We start from the raw sequence: 21,948 nt of genomic DNA, 5'->3' as shown, positions 1-21,948 counted from the left end.
GTTTATTCTATTTGGAGTTCATTGATTGTTGGATATATAGATTCATGTTCTTCTTTAATTTGTGAGGTTTTGGGTCATTCTGTCTTCAAATAATCTTCCTTCTCCCTTTACCCTTTCCTTTCCTCTGGAACTATTATTATGTATGTGCTTGTCTGCTTGATAGTGTTTCACTGGTCCCTGGGGAATCTGTTCATTTTTTTTTTCTTTCCGTACTTAGGGTAGATAATCTCTATTAATCTGTTTTCAAGTTCACAAATTCTTCCTTCTCCTAGTTCAATCTGCTTTTGAACACCCTCTTATGAATTTTTCCTTTCAGTTATTCTTATCAACTGTAGAATTTCTATTTTTAAAAATTTCTATTTTTAATCAATATTCTATATCTGATGAGACATTGTTTTCAAACTTTCTTTTGAGATTTGTTTTTAGTTTTTGAATCTATCTAAAATAGATTATTTAAAATCTTTAGTAAATCCAACATCTGGGCTTCTTAGGGACAGTTTCTATTGACTTAACTTTTTAATATTTTTATATGTTTCATAATTTGTTGAAAACTGAACATTTTAAATAATGTGATGTGGCAACTCTAGAAATCATATATCTTCTTTTTCCTAGAGTTGGTTGTTGATGCTGTTTGTTTGCTTCGTGACTTTCCTGAATGAATTCTGTAAAGTCTGTATTCTTTGTCATGTCTGGCCACTGAAGTCTCTGCTTAGTTAGCTTGGTGTTCAGCTAATGACTAGATAGAGATTTCCCTAAATGCCTTAAGCCAGTAAGTCTCCTGGCATTTACCAAGGGGCACTGTGTGCATGTTGAGACACACCTTCAACTGTGTGGCAGGCTGTTTACAACTATGCCTTAGCCTTCCCTTTCTGCTTATGCAGAGCCTCCAGGTCAGCCAGAGGTGAGGGATTAGGGCCTCAGGCCCTTCCCAGGCATGTGCACAGCCCTGCTCATGATGGTGGCTTTATAGATTGCCAGGAATATATTAGAGATTTTCAAAGCCCCTTATGGACATCTCATTTCCTGGCTTTCTCTCTTTTTTAATTTAAATTCCCCCCACCCCCACCACCACTCCAGTCTTTCTCTTTTAAGTGTTTTGGTCAGCTGCTTCTTTGCTTCAACTGTTATCACAGTCTCAGGTAACTGCAGTGTTGAACAATTGCTGATGGTTGTTTTCAACAAATGCCCCAGGGGAAAAATTGTGTGTAGTGTGTGAATTCTGAGTCAGGTCAAATGAAGGTAAGCCTGTGAGTAGGTGTTCCCAGGGAAATGCTAACAGCATAGATAATGATAGTTCTCTGGTGATGGAGCTTTTGGGAAGATACAAACACTTCTTGCCCTCTCCATGGTACTTTGGCATGAGGCTGTTGTTTTCAAAGTTGCTTCAGATCTTAGGAAAGGACCATGGGATTAGGATGCATTAAAACACCACAAAGCTTGGCTTTCACTGATATTTAGTTGTTTTTTCTTTTTTTAAACAAACATTCCTTGGATTTTGCAAGCATCTGGTTAATTTCCCATATTCTGAAAAAGATGATATTTATAATTTTTGTCAGTGTTCTCATTGATTTTATGGAGGAGCAGTTTTCTGCAGGTCCTTACTCCACCTTTCCCACTGATGTCCAGGTCTTTTTCTGAAAACATAAAATAGCAACACTTTCATTTATTGTATAAACAATATAATATCAACAAGCAAGGATGCACAAAATCTTTTTTACTTATAATCTTACCCATTTAACGCATCAACTATTTTGTATTTTTTTTTTAATTCCATTTCTTGCCTACTGACATGAATTCTTTTGGTACTATAACAATCAGTCTAAATTTACTCTCAAATTTACTTCTGTTACTTCACATCATTGTTTCTTATGTTTCCTCATAATTAGTAGAATGAATATTTTAATGATTAATATTCTGTCAAGTTTATGTGCCGTAATAATTTTGCTGTCCCTTTTTTGACCATTTAGGAGTTTTCAACCTTACTGGTATTATAAATAAAGTTATTTACACTACAAGCATGTACTTGTTTGAAAAAAATATTTCATTATGGTAAATTCTATATAGTAATGTTTGCTATCAAAGGGTATAAAATTTTGTGCCTCAAGTTATTTCTATAAGGTTTATAGGAATTTATATTTCCATCAATGTTTCTTTTCATCCATACTAACACTGATATTGTTTTAAATTTGTTAATAAAATATATAAAAGTATAGTAAAACTTAATAAGGTTGAATGACTTTTATGTTTTCTTCATTTTATGTGAATTTTCTGTTCTCGTGGTCTTAAAAGTGATATAGCCATATCTATGAATATGGTGGTTGGTATTTTCTTCACTTCTGAAAAAGTAATAGATTATTACATAGCGTTTGCATTAAGTTGAAGCCACTTATAAACTTTCCTTAACATTAATGTGTCTATTACTCTTTGACACAATTTTTAGTAGTGCTAAATGACATTTTATCCTAGCAAGAAAGCTACCCCTTCTAATGTTTCTTAGAAGCTAGTAATGTCATAGATTTCAGATGTTACCAAAAAGTCTCTTTTAATCCCAGCTACGATTTAAAGCATCAGTGAGTTTTGTCAATGTATTGAATCATATTATATACTGTTTCTTGAGGAAAATATATGTTGAATGTTACACAGTTATTGTGCAAGCAAACTTTTAGAAGGCACTGCTTTAAAAATTGAGGATTTCTTATTCAGTAATTGAAGCAATGAAAATTTTACCTGAAATTGGTGACCTTTTACAAATTCCACAACATTGTTTTTTCCCTTACAGCCTAATCTATTTTTTGCTTTTCCCCCCAACTAGTTTAAGGCCAATCCTCCTGCTGTGACTTTTGAACTAACTGGGGAGACAGACAACATATTTATGATAGAACAGGATGGACTTCTGTATTACACCAGAGCCTTGGACAGGGAAGCAAGATCCACTCATAATCTCCAGGTAAACTGACACCAGGCAAAGGAATCTAATTCCAGCCTCTCTGAGCACCCTTTGTTCTGGAAGTATTGCTGGCACCTTCCTCCCTTGCATAGACTCCAGTTAAAGCTTTCCTTACATTAATGGCATGCTTTTGCAATCCTCATATGTCCATTTCTTACCAACTACAGAGGGGTGTGACAAACATATCCTTTTCTTTAGGCTTTTTAACCAGAGTAACCCCATTTACATTGCCAGGACCCTCTGACAGCATTACTTATCCAAATAAGGCCATGCTTAGGTACTTGGATCAAAAGTCAACATGTTTCTGATACTTCAGTGGTATCTGCCTGGGGCCCTTGCATTGGCTTAGACCCATAAAGAAGGCTGCATCAGTGCTGGGATGGAGCTCCTTTGAGCATTGGAAGAAGCAGAAGGAACCGATAGCCAGAAGCTGACTAAAAAGATCCTTCTCCCATTCATTCTCCTATAGTTTTCACGGTTGGTATCTAAATAACTAGTAAAGGCAGAAAGCTAACTATGGAAAAAAGAGTGAGATAAAAGCTTTCCATCTGGTACTTCTGCTGTGGGCCCTGCAGGCTGACCACCAAAATGGCTCTGGAAGAGTACACACTTTCATATTCTCAGGGGTCAAAGTGTCCTTGTTTCATGGACTCCAGCCATCCAGAACAGACCCATGTTCAGTGTCCAGCACACCCCACTGCTAGAAAGTCACCGTAATGATTAGCCAGGCTTAACTGATACAATCTTCATTTTAGCACTCCCAATTTAGGCTTTTATGAGTTCTTTCTCTCCTACAGTCACCAGGCCATTGGTTCTTTGAGCTCTAATTTCCTTCCAATGATTTTTGGGCATGTGACATGAAGTCCAGTCTCATCAACATGCTTTCCTTTTCCTCAACATCAGGTTGCAGCCCTGGATGCTAGTGGAGCTATAGTGGAGGGTCCAGTCCCCATTACCATAGAAGTGAAGGACATCAATGACAATCGACCCACGTTTCTCCAGTCAAAGTATGAAGGCTCAGTAAGGCAGAACTCTCGCCCAGGTAACAGGCAGGGGCTAGAGATATTTATGGAAAGATGGAAGGGTGTCAGGTGGAAGGGGCAGACTTTGGTGGCTTATAGCTGCAACTGTCACTGAATAGGCACTTACTATCTTACCTACATTTCACACTGATCTGTGAGTTGTTTCACTATCTCTATTGCTCTAGAGCATGGTCTTTCAACCGCAGCATTATGTGTTGACATCTTGGGCCTGGTAATTCTTTTTTTGATCGGAGGCTGTTCTGTGCCTTGTGGGATGATTGGCAACATCCCTCTGACCTCTATCCATTATGTTTCCCCTGCCAAGTTGTGACAATAAAAATATCTCCAGGCATTGCCAAATGTCCTCTGCTGGGGGTTGGGGGGCACAAAATCCCAGCACTTTGGGAGGCCAAGGTGGGAGGATCACTTGATCCAGGAGTTTGAGATCAGCCTGGGCAACAAAGTGAGACCCTGTCTGTACAAAAAAATAATAAAGTGTGCTAGGTGTGGTGTACACGCCTGTAGTCCCAGCTCCTTGGGAGGCTGAGGCAGCACAATCACTTGAGCCCAGGAGATTCAGACTGTAGTAAGTCATGATCACACCATTGCACTCGGTCTGGGCAACAGAGTGAGATTCTGTCTCAAAAAAAAAAAAAAAAAAAAAAAAATTACCTCTAGTTAAAAAACAGTTTTCTAGGGTGAGCTTTAAGATACCTCAGAGCTCTAGAACACTCTAGAAAGGTGAACTTACTCCCCTTATCTTCTCAGGAAGCCCCATTGCCATTGTCACTGGTGGTTTCCAGCTCTTTTCTTCTCTTGTGTCCCAGTTATGGTTCAGCCCTTCTCTATGCCACATTGACCTTCTACCTTGCACTTCCACAAGGGCCCTTCATAAGGCATCAATATGTCCAGCAGGCTCCTGGGAAGGAGCATCACCTCCTAACAATGCACACAACATAAATGAATATTAGATTTCTGAGTTCTCAGAAATATAAGCTGTCTCTAGTACATTACTAGTTTTATCTATCAATATTTACTGTATTAGAAATCTAAAAAGATACTCATTTAAAATCAATACTAATCAAGACTTGGGACCATTTGCATCATCCCACCATCAAGCTTCTCTTTAAGTTACTTCATCTTTTCCTTCTCTTTCTTCAATGCCTGCTTCCAATAATTCAGGAAAAAAATTCACTTCACTTTATTATGTGGAGCAATGTCCCTGTCTCTCAGGCTGCATACCAAAGACTCACACAGACTCTGCTAAATGTGAAGCCTCCAGACCTCCAGTCTGTACCTTTTCTCTCTTCACGAATAGAATCTTCTAGGGAATCGTTCTCAAACTTTTTGGTTTCAAGACTTGTATATTCTCTTAAAATTTACTGAGGACTCCAAAGAACTTTTAGATACGTGGGTTATATTCAGTGGAGTCCTGGTAAAGGCTTAACAACTATTTCTCTTGGGGGGACAAACCTCTGATTTGTAGAATTTTCCAATTTCCATGTTGCAAGTACTCCTACCATGGCCCATTGAGAGTGACCATTGGTGTTAACTGACGCAGAAAATTTCTGAAAATTCAACAACTGAGTCTCATTAGCTGTCTCTAATACATCACTGGTTATATCTATCAACATTTACTGTATTCGAAGTTTAAAAAATTATTAATTCATTTAAAATAACACTAATCAACATGTTTATGAAAATACTTGTATATTCAAGACAAAAAGTGAAAAATGGCATTGCTTTAATCTTTGAAAATCTCTTTAATGTCTGGATTAATAGAAAATACTTGGATTTTCATGTCTGTTTCTACATGCATTCTGTTGCCATGTGCTGTTTTGGTTGAAATATATGAAGGAAAATTAGCCTCACACAGATATGCAGTTGGACAAGAGAGGAATATTTTAATAGTATTTTCAGGTAACTGGACATTCTTTAGTACTATACCCAAACTCAATAAATGGTGGTTTCTTAAATATTAGTTGCAAAGTGAAATCAATATCAATGCCATATTTTCCATTCTTTTACACTAAAATTCATTAAATTATCTTGTACTTTAAATGGATCATTTACACATACATGACCTTTAGCTTCATAGAACGCTTGAAACAGTTTCAGGGACCCCTAGAGGGTCTTAGACCAGACCTTGAGAAATCTTATTTTAGGGAAGGGGAGTGGGACAAATTTTTATTTCACCACTGGTGTGAATTATCATATGTTTTCCCATTCTATCTCCACTTTTTAGAAGGAAAAAGGTAGCTATGGTTGGTTTGGGTTTCAATTAATATCTTTTTCCTGGGTATGCTTTGTTAAACAGGAAAGCCCTTCTTGTACGTCAACGCCACAGACCTGGATGATCCAGCCACTCCCAATGCCCAGCTTTACTACCAGATTGTTATCCAGCTTCCCATGATCAACAATATCATGTACTTTCAGATCAACAACAAAACTGGGGGCATCTCTCTTACCCGAGAAGGTACGTTCAGGGGTGCCCTGGTAGGACTGTCTCGGTCAGAAAAAGGAAGTAGTTGGGTCTGTTTCTTCCAGAGACACTTCCTATTCCCTTCTCCCTTACTTCTCATAGGAGCTAAGGAATTGGATCCTGATAAGAATCCTTCCTATAATCTGGTGGTCTCAGTGAAGGACATGGGCGGCCAGAGTGAGAATTCCTTCAGTGATACCACATCTGTGGATATCATAGTGACAGAGAATATTTGGAAAGCACCAGAACCCGTGGAGATGGTGGAAAACTCGACTGATCCTCACCCCATCAAAATCACTCAGGTAGTACCCAAGCCCAAGTAGAGGAGTACCGAGGTAGTACTGAGAGCCAGCTAGATTAATGGCCTCACTTTGTAGAGACCCACCCTCACGGTCTTCACTGATACATTTATTAGATACATTTTTGCATAGCATGATTATAAAGCACATTATATAGCCCTGGCCCCGAGTCACTGGACTTGACCATGCATCATTGGCAGAAAACTTGGATGCAGATATTGTGTTAGGCCATTTTTGCATTGCTATAAAGAAATACCCGAGGATGGGTAATTCATAAAGAAGTTTAATTGGCTCATGGTTCTGCAGGCTGTTCAAGCATGGCTCCAGCATCTGCTTTTGGTGAGGGTCTTGGGAAAATTACAATCATGGCAGAAGGGAAAGGGGGAGCAAGATCACATGACAAGGGTGGGAGCAAGAGAGTTAGTTGGGAGGAGACACACATGTTTAAACACCAGGTCTCATGTGAACTCAGAGTGAGAACTCACTTATCACCAAAGGCATGATGCTAAGTCATTCACGAGGGATCTGCCCTCATGATCTAATCACCTCCTACAGGGCCTTACCTCCAACACGGGATTATTTACAACATGAGATTTGGAGGGGACAGACATCCAAACTACATCAGATATACATTTTTGCTTTCAGAGAGAACTTCCCTCACCCTCACTTTAAAAGTAGACAGAAGTGATGTTTGTTGTTCCCTGTGAGTGTGGGATATGGCTGCCCTGCAGTGGGTCATATATGGTGGAAACATTGTATGTTTGGACATGGTTTGATCTGGGGGTTACAAATAGTTTTGAAAGGCTGCTTCTTCTTATTGTGGAAGAAAATCTTGACCCAATAGACTTGCCCCATCATAGGCTGAGAGACAGAGATAGGACTGGCTAGGGGTAAAAGGGATCATAGTAGGGAACCTTTCCACTTGGAAACTCCCTCACCCTGGCCTTCTATCTCCTGTGTGTGCCTTTCCCCTCCCTTCAGACGCTCCTACTTCCCCACCTCCATGGCATGTGCTCTCACCCTGGGCCCCCTCCTACTTAGCTCCTGGAAATCCACTCTGGACCCCACCCAGATTTGATATTTTCTGGAAGCCCAGGAGATTCCTCGACATGAAAGTTGTGGGTTGGTGGGGGATCCCTGGATTTGGAAGCAGATGAACAAAATCATATTCCCGTCCCATTACTTGAATGACTGATCATAAACAAGTCACTTAACTATTTTGAGCCCCAGTGACTCATCAATAAAGTAGGTATAATACTTCAGTGTTTTGTGAAGATTAACTGAGATAGTATCTGTAAAAGTAAATAAAATACTAGATATTAAAAGATATTAATACTATAAAGTAGTACTAGTCTGTAGTTCCCCTAAATTTTTTTTAATGCTACTATTGTTGAGGGGCCCTGGAATGGCTTATCCCATCATATTTATTGGGAAGGGCCCAGGGGCATTTATTTATTTCTTTATTGAATGTTGAATTAAAGAACTTCAACTTCAGGGGGTGGGGGAAAGGAACAACAGCAGGAAGAATTCTGCTTTCCCAGTTAGAAAAAAAGCATGTCAGCACTCATTACCATGAAAATTTCCAATTGGGGGCCTAGACTAAAGTCTTTCTAGCTATTATTCAGGTTACCCTCATCGGGATTTGTAAGTGCTGCAAAGAACGTATGCTTAGTGGCTCTTGGGGCTGCCAAGGAAACATTCTAGAGTGCCTACCCAATTTTCAGGCCTGGAGAAAATGCTCTGGGTATTATAAAATCCAGGAGAAGAGAGAGAAAGAGCATAGCTCAAGAGAATGAAAGGAACTCAGGGTGAATTTTTAGGACACAAGAGGAGCTCCCTTTAGAACCAAGACGTTAGTCTTTGCATGGACAATGGGTGATGCTTAAATAATTAGGAAGGGACAGAGTTGCTTCCGTGATACCTTCTCGGGCTGCTCTGAGGATAGTTTACTGTGGAAATTTCAAGAAGCAGTAGGACCTTGGGTGAGTCACTTAATTTTTTTGCGCCCTAGTTTTTCATAACAGTAGTCTGTACTTCATAGGACTGTTTGAAGATTAAATGAAATAACACATAAATATGTTTAGAATTGTGTCTGCCATGTGGCAAACTCAGTAAACATTATTAATATATCAGAGAGACCAGGCTCTGTCTATATAGCCAGTAGATTGGTCTTACTTGTGTTATTTTTTATTTTTGCCAGGTTGTTTACAAACAACCCTAGAAGTTGGCAGTTATTCTCATCTCTGAAGTCTCTAAGACTAAATATTTAGGGAAGGAAGTCCTTATTTTTGTATCATTTGTCTTACCTAATGGCATGGAGAGGACTTTAGAGTGGCCCCTACTGCCCCTGTTCATCTTCATTGGTGAGTGTTAGATGCTTACCACACATCACGGCTTAGTCCTCAGACACTGCCAGCTACGAAGTACATTTTGTTTCTTAAATTGATGTTTCATGGATAGGAAGTTTTCACAGTCAGACTTTTAAAAGAAAGCAACCCAGAAACCCTTTAGAGGGTTCGTGAAGAATTGCTTTAGAGAAGAAAAATTTGCTGGTGTGCTTTTTTTGAGCAATATAATTTGGTGGTGGGGGTGGGGCGGGGAACAGACTTATTTTAGGTTGAAAGTGAAAAATGTAATTCAGTTGTTATAAGAAACCACAGACACACAAACAAGGTTGTCAGAGATTTCTAGCTGAGAACCAGAAAATTATTTCCTTTCCAGTTCTCTCTGTCCAAATGTAGCTTTCCTCACAATTGACTTTGGGTCCTGTAGGTGCGGTGGAATGATCCTGGTGCACAATATTCCTTAGTTGACAAAGAGAAGTGGCTAAGATTCCCATTTTCAATTGACCAGGAAGGAGATATTTACGTGACTCAGCCCCTGGACCGAGAAGAAAAGGATGCAGTGAGTAAAAGAGAAGAGTTTCACAGGCAATAAGACAAAGTCCCATGCTCATCCACAGTTGAGAGCAAAATGGATTTTACTTAAAACACACACACACACACACACCCCCTCCAGACTTCAGCACATTATTGGTTTTGAAAGACATGATAATTTTCAGATAATTCTGATCCCTCTCAGTTTTTCTTATTTCCCAGTTTTAAGTAAATTAAAAATAAGGGAGTAAATGACATAGAAATGAAACAGCTATTTTCCCTGCCTTTTGCAGAGGGCGGTGGGTGAGTCTTGTCTTAACTCTGACTTTCCTGTTGTAGTATGTTTTTTATGCAGTTGCAAAGGATGAGTATGGAGAAGCACTTTCATACCCGCTGACAATTCGTGTAAAAGTTAAAGACATTAATGATAATCCACCTACATGTCCATCACCAGTAAGCGTATTTGAGGTCCAGGAGAATGAACGACTGGGTAAGAAACGAGAGCTGCCTAATGCTGTGTAACTGCCTTCCATTTCTCTCCTCTGTTGGGTAAAAGGCAGGAGATTTTATTGGGTCAATAATCCATGTCTTGCACAGCACAGAGGTTGACTGCACCTTGGGAGTCACATAGGTACCATATTTGGGATCAAACAGTATCTGAGTAGTATTCTTAAACTGGGGCTTTTATAACAACCACTACCACTACTACAATGATCACTGCTATGACTATCCTTACCACTCTCATTAGTATCACAACTACCTACACTAATATCTTGTATATGTGTATAGGGATATCTCATTTGCAGGATTTCCCCACATATTATTTGACCTCTAATCTCATTTAAAAGAGATCTAATCTCATCACATTTGTCAAAGAATCTAAACATTTACACCCAAAGTCAGACACCCTGCAATACGCAAGCAATACCAATGGAAGCTGACTTTTGACCCTCGGGCCTCCCTCTCTAAGAAGCTGATAACATAATTCAAGAGGCTGCCGCATGAAGTCCAAGTCTCTCTGTTTTTGTCAGTTTTGCTTTGTCTAACTATGTTTTCTTTTACTGTGTCCTGTGATGGCTTGTTAGTTTGTATACAACAGCTCCTATAAGAACATTATAATTTCGGGGAGTTTTATGGCTTCTCTGGGTTTGAGACAGTGCTTGCTATTTACTCCTTGGCATTGAGCCCCTTAACTGAGCGACTGGCATTTCTTGAAATGTTTTGTTTTGTTTTGCTGTGTACATTTCAGAGGCTTCCAAGTGTAGCAGCCTCTTACGACTATCATTTCTAGAGCTTTGCTGTCTTGTGGACAGATCCTCATATGCCTTGTGGATGGGCTCACATTTTCTTTTGGTCCCTCCACCTCTCACTAGACACACCTCTGACAGAGTGGGTGCCTCCCTAGAGGCTTGGTGGTGCTGCTGAAGTGGCTTCCTCACACTGCTCGTTATTTTTCTTCTTGCTGTCAGGTGTCGTGTGGGCTGCCTATCATCAGTGTGTTCTGTGTCATTGTATTTCCTCTCTTTCATTTATTCCAACTCTTGCCACAACAGGAAGAGTTAATGCCAGCTTGAAGGATTTCAGTTCATTATAAGGAAGAATCTTCTCACAGTGTCAACTGTGTAACAATGGAATGTGTCACAATAGCCAACAAACACGTGTGCCATCACACTTTTGGGAAATCTGGGATGGTCTGTGAGACTGAATAAAGGTGGAAAATCTTTGACAACCTTTCTTGACCTTGACATGACACCTCAAGCCTGTTTTACATTGGATCAAACATTTAGTGCATTTGTTACCTATTTCTGCAAAACAAATTGCCCTAAAGCTTGGCAGCTTAAAACAACGAACATGTATTATGTCACAGTTTCTGTGAGTCAGGAATCTGGGTGCAGTTCAGCTGGGTACCTCTACTTCGGAGTGAGAGTTCTGAGAGAGAAGGGGAGATGAGGAGAGAGAAGCACAGCAGAGCAGGAAAGGACAGGCAAGATGGAAGTCAGTCTTTCTACGACCTAATCTTGGAAGCGATCCCATCACTTTTGCCATTAGAAACAAGTCGCTAAGCCCAGCACGCACTCAAAAGGATGGGGTTATGAAAAAGCACAAATATCAGGAGATACGGGGATTGCTGGGAGCTCTTTTAGAGGCACCTACCTCATTTGGGAAGAGGATAATGCCGGTTTTCTGAGACTGAAGAAGTCATCGTTGGTAGAATAAATTTTGAAGGGGGCTCAGCATGCTATTTGCCTCTCTAAAGGTGAGAATTTATTTTGTAAAAATACTTCAGAGTCTTTAGTGGACCAGGAATTCTTATAAATGAATGGAGCATATTCTATATATGTAACCTGAGAGAGGTACAAGACTGCTCCTTCCCCGTGGGGACTTACTGTCTAGCTGAGCTGACAGGACATGCGTAGGTGAAAATATTAACAAATAAAACCTTGATAAAATACTGAGTTAGGCCAGGTGCACGCCTATAATCATACCCAGCACTTTGGGAAGCCAAGATGGGTGGATCATTTGAGGCCAGGAGTTCAAGTCCAGCCTGGCCAACATAGTGAAACCCTGTCTCTTCTAAAAACCAACCCCCCGCCCCGCCAAAAAAAAAAGAAAAAAACCATAGAAAAATTAGCCAGGTATGGTGCTGCATGCCTGTAATCCCAGCTACTTGGGAGGCTTAGGCATGAGAATCGCTTGGACCTGGGAGGTGGAGGTTGCAGTGAGCTGAGATCATGCCACTGCCCTCCAGCCTGGGTGACAAAGCACGACCCCATTTATATGTATATATATGTCTGTGTGTGTGTGTATACACACACACACACACACACACACACACACATATATTTTTCATTCCCCAGTGTATTTACATTCTCCTGTTTGGTATCTTGTGGGACTCATGTCCCCAAGTGATAGCAACACTAACATTTATACTTGAATCCCACTTGTCCCCAAGTCTTATATGTTCATACAGAAAATTTAGACTCTCATAAAAGCCTCACCTCCCTAAATATGTCTGCATATTTCCAAGAGATGCTGTGTATACTCCTGTATCAGTTTGAGTTGCCATCTGTTCCTGGCCTCAGTCACTCAGAGACATGATTCTCCTTTCACTTCCAACTGATCCAAAAGGTCCTCTGCTCCCAGTGAGGGGTGTCCTCTGATGCCCGCAGTCCTCCTGGTGCCTCTGGCAGCATGGAAGTTTCCTGTGGAGTGAGAGGAAGACAGTGTCCTCAGTTTTGTTGTATGTAAAATTTTCGGTGCCACAAAAGAAGTAGCACTCGAATATAAATTTCCTTAGCAAGGCAATTTACTTCTATAGAAGGGTGCGGCTCACAGATGGAACAATGGTGAGCACACACCTGGACACGGGAAAGGAAGGGGTACTTATTCCTGACCAAGGTCACCCCTACTGCTGTGTTGGGTTAGAACACAGTCTAGTCTAATTCCAATTGGCTATTTTAAAGGGAGCAGGGATATGAGTGGTGGGGTGGGTAGTTTGGCTGACAGGATGGCTACGGGCAGGTCAGAGCAGGTAACCAGGGGTCAAAGCAGGTGACCAGAGCAGGTGACTGGAATGAGTCAGGATGGATCAGGGGACCGGGGGAACAGATGTGAACTACTGATTAGAACTGGTGGAAAACGTTGTTTACTGAAATTACAAGGAAGTTAAACTTTAAAATGGAGAATGAAAGAATAAGAGAGCTGAACATGCTGACATACTAATTCTTTGAAGAAAAACTTGGGGTTCACTATATCTAACAGCTTCTTGCTCACCTGCTGAGGGGATAGGGCCACAGCAGGGCTGCTGAGATACCAAAAGACCACAGAATTGAGTAAGATGCTCTTTCATCCCAGCACACAGATACTTTTCTTGCAAGGGCATATGCATGCCATATGCACTAGATACATATTCTCTTCTGTCCTATTCCTTTTCATGTTCCCTGCACGCAGCCCATGAGACATAACTGCATGTGTCCAGCTCCACTGTAGACATAACTTGGGTACTTTCTTTTTCCTCCCCCAATCCAAAACCAAAAAACCTCAAAATTTCCATATGTGTCAGTGGATGCAAACTGGGTCAGTGGATGGGGGGTGGGGTGTAACTCCTAGAATGGGATGAATTCAAGTTTGAGTTCCTACGTGGGATTCTTGCTGCATATAAAGAGACCCACAATTCCTACCTCCCAGGGTAGAATGGTCTGGAACCTGTCAGAACTCATCCAGAGCTGGGTATCAAGTCATAGCCATTGGCTTGTAGAACTCCCTGGACTGAAACCCTCACAGGAATAAAATACTTAGAACCACAAACTACAGCATAGCAGAGAGGATCCTACCTGGTCTCTGCCCTGTGCTGTCTTTGGGGTAGAGTCAGTCTCTGCGATTGATCCATGAAGTTGCTTAGAAGAAACCTAGGGTTGGCTTCTCTTTGTTTAGTGATTTTGCCATGTGTACTAGTGTCCTAGGGCTGCAGCAACAAACCACCACCAACTTGGTGGCTTAAAACCACAGAAATCTGCTCCCTCCTAGTCCTGGAGGCTGGAAGTCTGAAATCAAGGTGCTAGCAGGGCCACTTTCTCTCCAGAGTCTCAAGGGGAGAATCTTTCCTTGCCTCTTCTGGCTTCTGTTGGCATCTGGTGTTCCCTGACTACTTAGGGTAGCATAACTCCATCTTCTGGCTTCCTCCTCCTATTACTTCCCACTCTGTGTGCATCTCTGTGTTTCCCTTCTTACAGGTGCACCTGTCACTGGATTTAGGCCTGTCTCTAAATCCAGGATTATTTCATCTCCCAATCCTTAATTAGTGACATCTGGAAAGACCCTATTTGCAAATAAGTCCCATGCTCAGGTTCTGGTAGACATGAAGTTTTGGGAGGGAGTACTAGGTGACACCTAGTACGAGGTGACACCTTGATGACAGACTTCTGGGCTCCAGAATTATGAGAAAATAAGTTTCTGTTGTTTAATCCTTGATACTTAATGACAGCCCTGGCTAACTAATACACTATTCAACCCATTACATTGTTGGAAACAGGTTTATAACATTGGGAAAAATCCACACCAAGACAATGGATCACTCAGCAAGGCTAGTTTTACTTCCTGCAGGAAGGGTGCAACTCACTGGCAGTCTTGCCATGAGAGCACACCTGAATAGAGGAGACAGGGACATTTTTAACTTTCATAACCTGACGTAATTGCCCTACTGCTGTGTCCAGTTTCCATTGGTCGGAATGGAACCTTACATTCTATACTTGACCTGATTGGCTAAAAACTTGGAAATTTTCTAAAGAGGTAAAGGCAGAGGAGAACAAAGAAAAAGAGGAGGTAACTTGAGAAATGCTTACAGAAGGGATAATATTTCCAAATTAGGAAGGGGAATAAGCTATGACCTAAGACTTGCCTGGGCTTGTCCAGGCATGTCAGGGCAAATATCTAGCTTAAAGTATAAGAACTAAGAACACAGGATACACTTATTTATTAAGATTAACAGCTACTTTAAGATTACTAGCAAAAGCTTTAAAGTAAATTAATCTTTGAAGAAACTGTTATTTATTCATAGTGAATTAGAAGGAAAGCTTTGAAGAGGAACCTTTTATTTATTCTTATTTCCTACATCATGATAGGGTAGAACCAAAATAAATCTAAGAATGTTCGTCTGCTATCCAAAGTTATTCATGGGGTTTTCTAGGAATGTGCTTATCCAGTGAAACTATTTTAATAGATTAATGGAGCCCGTAATGGTTGGATTTCCTTCTTTTCTTCCTCATAGGTAGCAGTATCGGGACCCTTACCGCACATGACAGGGATGAAGAAAATACTGCCAATAGTTTTTTAACCTATAGTATTGTGGAGCAAACTCCCAAACTTCCCATGGACGGACTCTTCCTAATCGAAAACTTTTCTGGAATGTTACAGTTAGCTAAACGGTCCTTGAAGAAGCAAGATACTCCTCAGTATAACTTAACGGTAGCAGTGTCTGACAAAGGTTAGTATCACATCCGCTGTCTTGAGTACAAATCATTGTTTTCCTTCTAGCTATGACTTATTTGCCTGCCCTAAAGTCTGGGATGTTATAGAATGATGCCATTTATACATTCTTTGCTTCCTTTGTGAAACACACATAACACAGAGCTGTTGAACATCGTAAAGGCCAGAGCCGCAGCTCAGGCACCGCTGTTGTGTCGATCTGGGTCCTATGAGAAGCAGATGCCAAAAGGAGATTAAATGTATGAGGATTTTATTGGGGGTGAGGGGAGCCTGTGAGAAAAAGTGGTGAAGGGCACAGAAAAGGCTGGGAGAGCCATCAGACCAAAATACAAGCCTGATGCTTGACCCTGAGTGAAGGGGGACGGGGAAGGAAGGCTGGTGGGAATGTCCTAGACTAGAACAGTCTGAGGAAAGCTCTGCACAGCTGTTGGGGAAACTAAAGTTGGCTGTCAAAGGAGTTCAGTGTCTTTGAGAATGAGCCTAAGGAGCCTTACCATTCTTCTTTCTTCAGTGACTGGCTGTGGACAGCCCAGAGAAGGGAGGTCTCAGTGCGAATGTGGTAATGGATTTCAGAGCACAGCAGCAGGCTGTCGTCAGTTAACATCTACCCGGCACATTCTGCAGACCCTGATCACAAACAGGAAAACTAATTGTATTTCCCAATTCTTGCTTCCAGACTGAAAGGGCTCTACTGTATGAAAGTGGAGGAGAAGTGCATCTTTCAGGAAGTTCTGTCTTATCCTTTCAGCTTCTATTTGGCCATTTGACACCATCAGGAGACATTCTTCCCTATACTCCTTACACAATTGCAGAGCAAGTGGTTCTGAATCTCCATTGGGTCACAAGAGCCTTTGAGAATCTGATAAAAACTGTGCATTCTCAGTTGCACACATTGTTAAACAAATGTGCACAGACACACAAAATACCTGGATTCAAAGACAGACTCATTTCAAGGGCACTCAGATCCCTAGATGGTTCTTTGAGTTGATTCTCACTGAATCTTCAATTACCACATAATTCAGTAATTGTTCGGCTGGCAGGCACAGACTGACACAGGTATGGAGAACAAACAAATGTTTCACACTGTGCTTCACATTTCTCTCCTTTACAGGAATATTGAGATATTAAGTAGAACCCAGGTTTAGTAGGTCCCCAATGCGGAATGTTTGAAACCCAGTAATTTGACAAATATTAAGGCCCTAATATTTGTCTAGCATTATGTTAAGAGATGAAACAGATGTAAGTATAATACATCTTCCCTATCCACGATGAGCTAACACTTTCACATTATTAGCAGTCCATTCCTTCAGCAGCTGTTCAGTATTTACCTATTTGAGGCACCATGCAAGGTACTGGGGAGACATAGATGACTCTGTCCTTAGGGAGCACTCATTCTGGTAGAGGGGATAGACACATGAGTCATTAAAATTGCAAGGAACTGTACAAGTTAGCCCATGAAGGAAATAAGTGACTCAGTGGAGGGAGAGAACAGGTACAGCTTTCTGGAAGAGGTGTCTCTGAGCTGGGCTTTGAAGGATGAATATGACAAGTTACAAAATCATGTAGGGCTTATGGGAGAGTGGGGATCCACGTGGAAATGCATGGGGACCTGCAGAAGTTTGAAGATAGAGTTTAAAGTGGACATCAGATTACAAATTGTTTATTTGCATGAGTACATCTGTAGAAATTATGGACTAGATTATAAAATATATTCAAATCTGTGTGTATGTTGATATAACTAAACATTCTGTGCACTACAGAAAATTAGAGACTAGGCTAGAGAACACAGTTTTACATAAAACCAGCAAGGACCTCTTACCCAGAAGGCCCACTGCTGGCCAAACAAGGTGTGTGCAGAGCGGTGAGCCAGGTGGTTCTGGCTCTGGCACCACTCCCGTCTTCAGCCATTCTTGTCTACAAACGTTCTGAGAACCAGATTTAACTTTAATCAATATCCACTTGCTTGTAATTGGGTTGTAAATAGATTCTGCTCCTGGGATCATGTCCAGTACACTGAGCACCAGCTCTAGAATTAAATTACCTGGGAATATTAGGATCCCAGCAGGAAATGGAGGCTCCCCTCAAAGAGTTTAAAGAAGGGATTATTTGCAAAGGTTATTGTGGGCGGGGTTGAGGGAAACCAACAGGAGGTGTGAAGCACAGTGAGCAGCACTTTCTGCCCTAAAACCTGAAGGAGCCAGTGAAAGGAACATCCCCCAAAGGACCAAGGCCTGTGCCTGTCACTATAAGAGGGCTGTTGGCACGGGGACATGACACCCCCAGCCACGTTCCTCCTGTCCTCCCTCCAGTCTCTTGCCAGGTCTCCCATTGGCAGAACCCAACTGTTACCCTCAGGGCGAGGAGGTGCTTTGATGCAGTTCATAAGGTCAGTCCCTTGGGCTATGGAGCAGACAGAGGAATGGACAGTGGCTGCAAGGGCAAAGGGCGCCTCTGGGTTTGAATCCTGGCTCCACCACTAGTTAGTTGTGTGACCCTAGTAAGGTTACCTGAACTTCTCTATTGCCTGGCTTCCTCATCTGTTAAATAAATGGAAATGACAATAGCACCTACATCGTGAAGTTACCATGAAGATGAATGAATAACTCGGGTAAAGCAATACAGTTGCTGGTATATAGAGGCCGCTAACAATTGTATTATGATGAAAACCTCAGTTCTGTTATTATTCACATTTTATAGATAAACTGTTTATCTGTCACATATATGCTAAGTGACAGAGCCAGAGTCCAAACAGTGAATTCCAGCCCAGACTCTTAACCATTATGCAGTACAGTGCACCTCGGTTAGAACAATAGCAAGCCAACAAAGAATCTGTCATTTTATTTCTCGTTCTCTCTCCCCCAGTCATCCTGCCCCACCTGCACTCCACACACATTTGGAATCTAGCCGAAGCTGCTATCTCCCTAGGTCTTGGAATTGTGAAACCCATCCTTGAAAGCCTGGGTGATTTCTCCAGGGTTCCAGGAGCTACCTCTGTCCCCACCTTGCTTCCTGCAGGTTGGGCAGCCAGACTTGTGAAGAGGCCAATTGTACCGGTTCCTCTCTTACTTGGAGAGGAGAGAGCAGGCCCTTGAATCTCCCCACCATAGAAGGCAGAGCAGTTGTAGGATGGATGTGTTCAGAGAAGGAGAGACAGCCGCTGGGATGCTCAGAGAAGGCTTTCTGGAAGGAGAGTTTTGCTCTGGACTTTGAAGATTACATAAGTTTTATTAGTCAGAAAAAGACTGCTTCACAAAAAGAAGCCATCCTGCTAAGGAACAAACCTTACCTAACCTTACTTAGGAAGATGGCAGGTGGACAGCAATGAAAAACCCAGAAAAATCTCTCTTAGATCTATCTTTAGCCACCCTGCCCCACACTTGGTGAGCCCACTTGGGTACAGGTGGGAAGCAGATAACCCACTCTCTGCGTAAATTGCATGTCAATTGCAAAATTGTGGCTATTTCACTTCCCAAGTATTTTCTTGGGGATTTCTGATTTTAATACATGATTTTCAGTGAAAATTTCTATGACCTATGACTTTGATTTTCAGATTTCAAGACTCTTTGTTCTGTGCAAATCAATGTTATTGACATCAACGATCAGATCCCCATCTTCGAAAAATCAGATGTGAGTAGCTGTCATTGTTTTTTCTTTACTTTGTTCATATTACTTGACCCCTTCTTCTGGGATGAAGACACAGAAAGTAGTTAGGAAAAATGCCAGGCTTAACGGGTAACCTTGGTCAGCTCACCAATAACCCAGATGCCATCTTCAGTGGAATTCTTCGGGGAACACTAACATTTACTGTTATAGGTGTCTGGGAACATCTGTTTATAGACTCCTGCCAACAGCTCATTTATTCCAAGGGCTGCTTAAAAACAACCACCACAATCTTTGTCAAATTGAAAAAAGTTGAATGGCGGCTTGCAGGTTGTCATTATATATTTTTGTGTATTAGGACAATAAATAGATTACTTCTAGGTCTCAAGTATTTTTAGTCAAAAATTTAATATTTGGAATATTGGCAATTTAATTTGTAATAATTGGGTAAGAGAAAGGGAGAAGAAAAAATGAATCTCTGACGTAAGCCAAAGAAAAATGTGCCCAAGACATTTGAGAGAATTCGAATTGGAAAGTAAAAAATCAGTTGAGAACCTCAAGAAAAATACAAATTACTATTTTCTTGTCATTGATATGGACTTCAGACTTGGCGAAGACGTTATCATTGTTTCCCTTAGGAGGGAAGTCCCCACTTATTTATTTTGAAGGAGCAAGAAGCCCATTTGACTAGACTGTTATGTCATGTTTAAAGTCAGTTATGAGGCAGCCCAGAGCCTTGTGATGATGTTCATAAATCAAAACAGGGACAAGGCTGTGACAAAGAAGGGAACTGATTTATGAGGGGGATGGGGGTGGGAAGAGGTGTGAGTGGACATGTCTTGTGTAACAGGCACTGAGGTTCAGTAGGCATCAAATAAAGAATTCATGTCTTCTTAGCCTCTATTCTCTTGGGCATTTGATCCTTTCCTAACTTTATGACCTCCTGCCTTTCATTGAGACAGTGTTTTTTAGATTGAGGGTAAGAATCCTGTACTTGGTGTCTCAGAGCTGAAATACTTATCTAGTTACAGAGAGAGTGAACCTACTTCTTTCAATGCTGTGATCCTCTCTCCTGAACCCTACTTATAACCCTCTTTAGGAGCATGATGCCACGAGAAATGATCTAGAGGACTTTTAGAAGAGTGGGAGATGGTCTAGGCCAGTGTTCAAGAGCACAGGCTTTGGAGTTGCACAAACATGGCTTTGAATCCCAATCTTGTGACCCACTAGCTGTGTGACCCTCAGTGGGTTTAACTTCTCCAAGCCTTTGCTCCTCATCAGTGGAGATGGTAACACAACTACTCCATAGGGTGTTTTGTTGCTTTTCCTTATTGAGCACTTGCTATGTGCCAGGCATTTAGAAGCTTTACATGTATTGTCTCCCTTAATGCCCACAGCAAACATGAAGTAGGTTCTATTATCATTGTCTACATTGGACAGATGACAAAACTGACACTTATAGAAGTGAAGTAATGCCAGGCACGGTGGCTCACGCCTATAATTCCAGCACTTTGGGAGGCAGAGGCGGGCAGATCATGAGGTCAAGAGATCGAGACCATCCTGGCCAACATAGTGAAACCCGTCTCTACTAAAATATAAAAATTAGCTGGGTGTGGTGATGCGCATCTGTAGTCCCAGCTACTCGGGAGGCTGAGGCAGGAGAATTGCTTGAACTCGGGAGGTGGAGGTTGCAGTGAGCCAAGATCACGCCACTGCACTCCAGCCTGGTGCCTGGCGACAAAGTGAGACTCTGTCTCAAAAAAAAAAAAAAAAAGTGAAGTAACTTGCTTCAAGCCACCCAACTAATAAGAAGCAAGCCTATGATTCATATTCAGGCTGTTTAAAGTTCAAGCTTTTAATCAACCTCTATCCCTTTGTTGATTCCAGAATTAAATAATGTATATAAAGTACCTACCACATGATAGATACTCCATACATGGTGGCTATTTATATCATTACTACTACATTAATTAAGTTATTAAACAAATTGGATGTGGGAGGGGGAATTTGTTTTAGAATCCAACCAGTAGCTCTCTGAGATCTTGTGTTCTTTGGTACAATGGATATCAGCTCATGAGTATGAGCTGTTAAAATCAACTGCAACATATTCATCAATAGGAAGAAACATGCCCCATGAAGACTGATGCAGACTATGGCTTGTGCTTATTCTGAAACCAGAGAGATAAGTTTGTCCTTTGGCTTTGATGACAACAAACCTTCTCATTGTTTCCTTCTCGCATTTTCTCCATAGTATGGAAACCTGACTCTCGCTGAAGATACAAACGTTGGGTCCACCATCTTAGCCATCCAGGCCACGGATGCTGATGAGCCATTTACTGGGAGTTCTAAAATTCTGTATCATATCATAGAGGGAGACAGTGAGGGACGCCTGGGGGTTGACACGGATCCCCACACCAACACCGGACATGTCATAATTAAAAAGGTAAATAGCCCATTTATTTAATAGAATTTAGTATAAGTGTGTTCCATGCAATATTTGGGACACACTTATACTAAAAAGTTGTTTGTTATTTATCTGAACTTCAAATCTAACTAGGTGTTCTATGTTTTTATTTGCTAAATCCGCCAGCCCTGCAAGGGGTTAGGAATGGCACTGAGAGCCTGGCTTTCACTTCCCCCTTTGCAAATGTGAGGTGTTGGGTTGGATGACCCCGCTGTAAATGCTTTATTGTAATGTGCCAGGCAGAGATACCTCTTGAATAATGAAACTGCTGGA

General features: G+C 41.3%; 1 protein-coding gene and 1 long non-coding RNA gene across 3 annotated transcripts in view; one reads left to right on the top strand and one right to left on the bottom strand.

Annotated features, from left to right (window-relative positions):
- The window catches only part of CDH17 (cadherin 17), an 81,449-nt gene that overhangs the window by 35,097 nt on the left and 24,404 nt on the right, over positions 1-21,948 (top strand). Inside the window, exons 4-12 of the mRNA XM_012438613.2 lie at positions 2,813-2,947; positions 3,851-3,989; positions 6,287-6,445; positions 6,554-6,753; positions 9,523-9,654; positions 9,966-10,116; positions 15,394-15,609; positions 19,162-19,238; positions 21,463-21,654. Of these exons, the coding sequence (XP_012294036.1) occupies positions 2,813-2,947; positions 3,851-3,989; positions 6,287-6,445; positions 6,554-6,753; positions 9,523-9,654; positions 9,966-10,116; positions 15,394-15,609; positions 19,162-19,238; positions 21,463-21,654 (1,401 nt within the window). The remainder of the gene's footprint in view (positions 1-2,812; positions 2,948-3,850; positions 3,990-6,286; positions 6,446-6,553; positions 6,754-9,522; positions 9,655-9,965; positions 10,117-15,393; positions 15,610-19,161; positions 19,239-21,462; positions 21,655-21,948) is intronic.
- On the bottom strand, positions 1,438-12,776 carry LOC105707600 (uncharacterized). Of its 2 annotated transcripts, none has more exons than XR_001105115.2 (2): positions 12,626-12,776; positions 1,438-1,634 (listed from the first exon to the last, which is right to left on the bottom strand). It is a non-coding gene; the product is annotated as an uncharacterized LOC105707600 (long non-coding RNA). The 2 variants fall into 2 exon arrangements; XR_002479020.2 differs by lacking the exon at positions 12,626-12,776 and adding an exon at positions 4,721-4,983.

This window comes from Aotus nancymaae, unplaced genomic scaffold (assembly GCF_030222135.1).
Source record: "Aotus nancymaae isolate 86718 unplaced genomic scaffold, 86718_ANA_hifiasm-v0.15.2.pri h1tg000036l, whole genome shotgun sequence".
In the NCBI taxonomy this organism is placed as follows: Eukaryota; Metazoa; Chordata; class Mammalia; order Primates; family Aotidae; genus Aotus; species Aotus nancymaae.
Note: the sequence above shows the minus strand (reverse complement) of the source record. Positions and strands in the feature narration are given on the sequence as shown.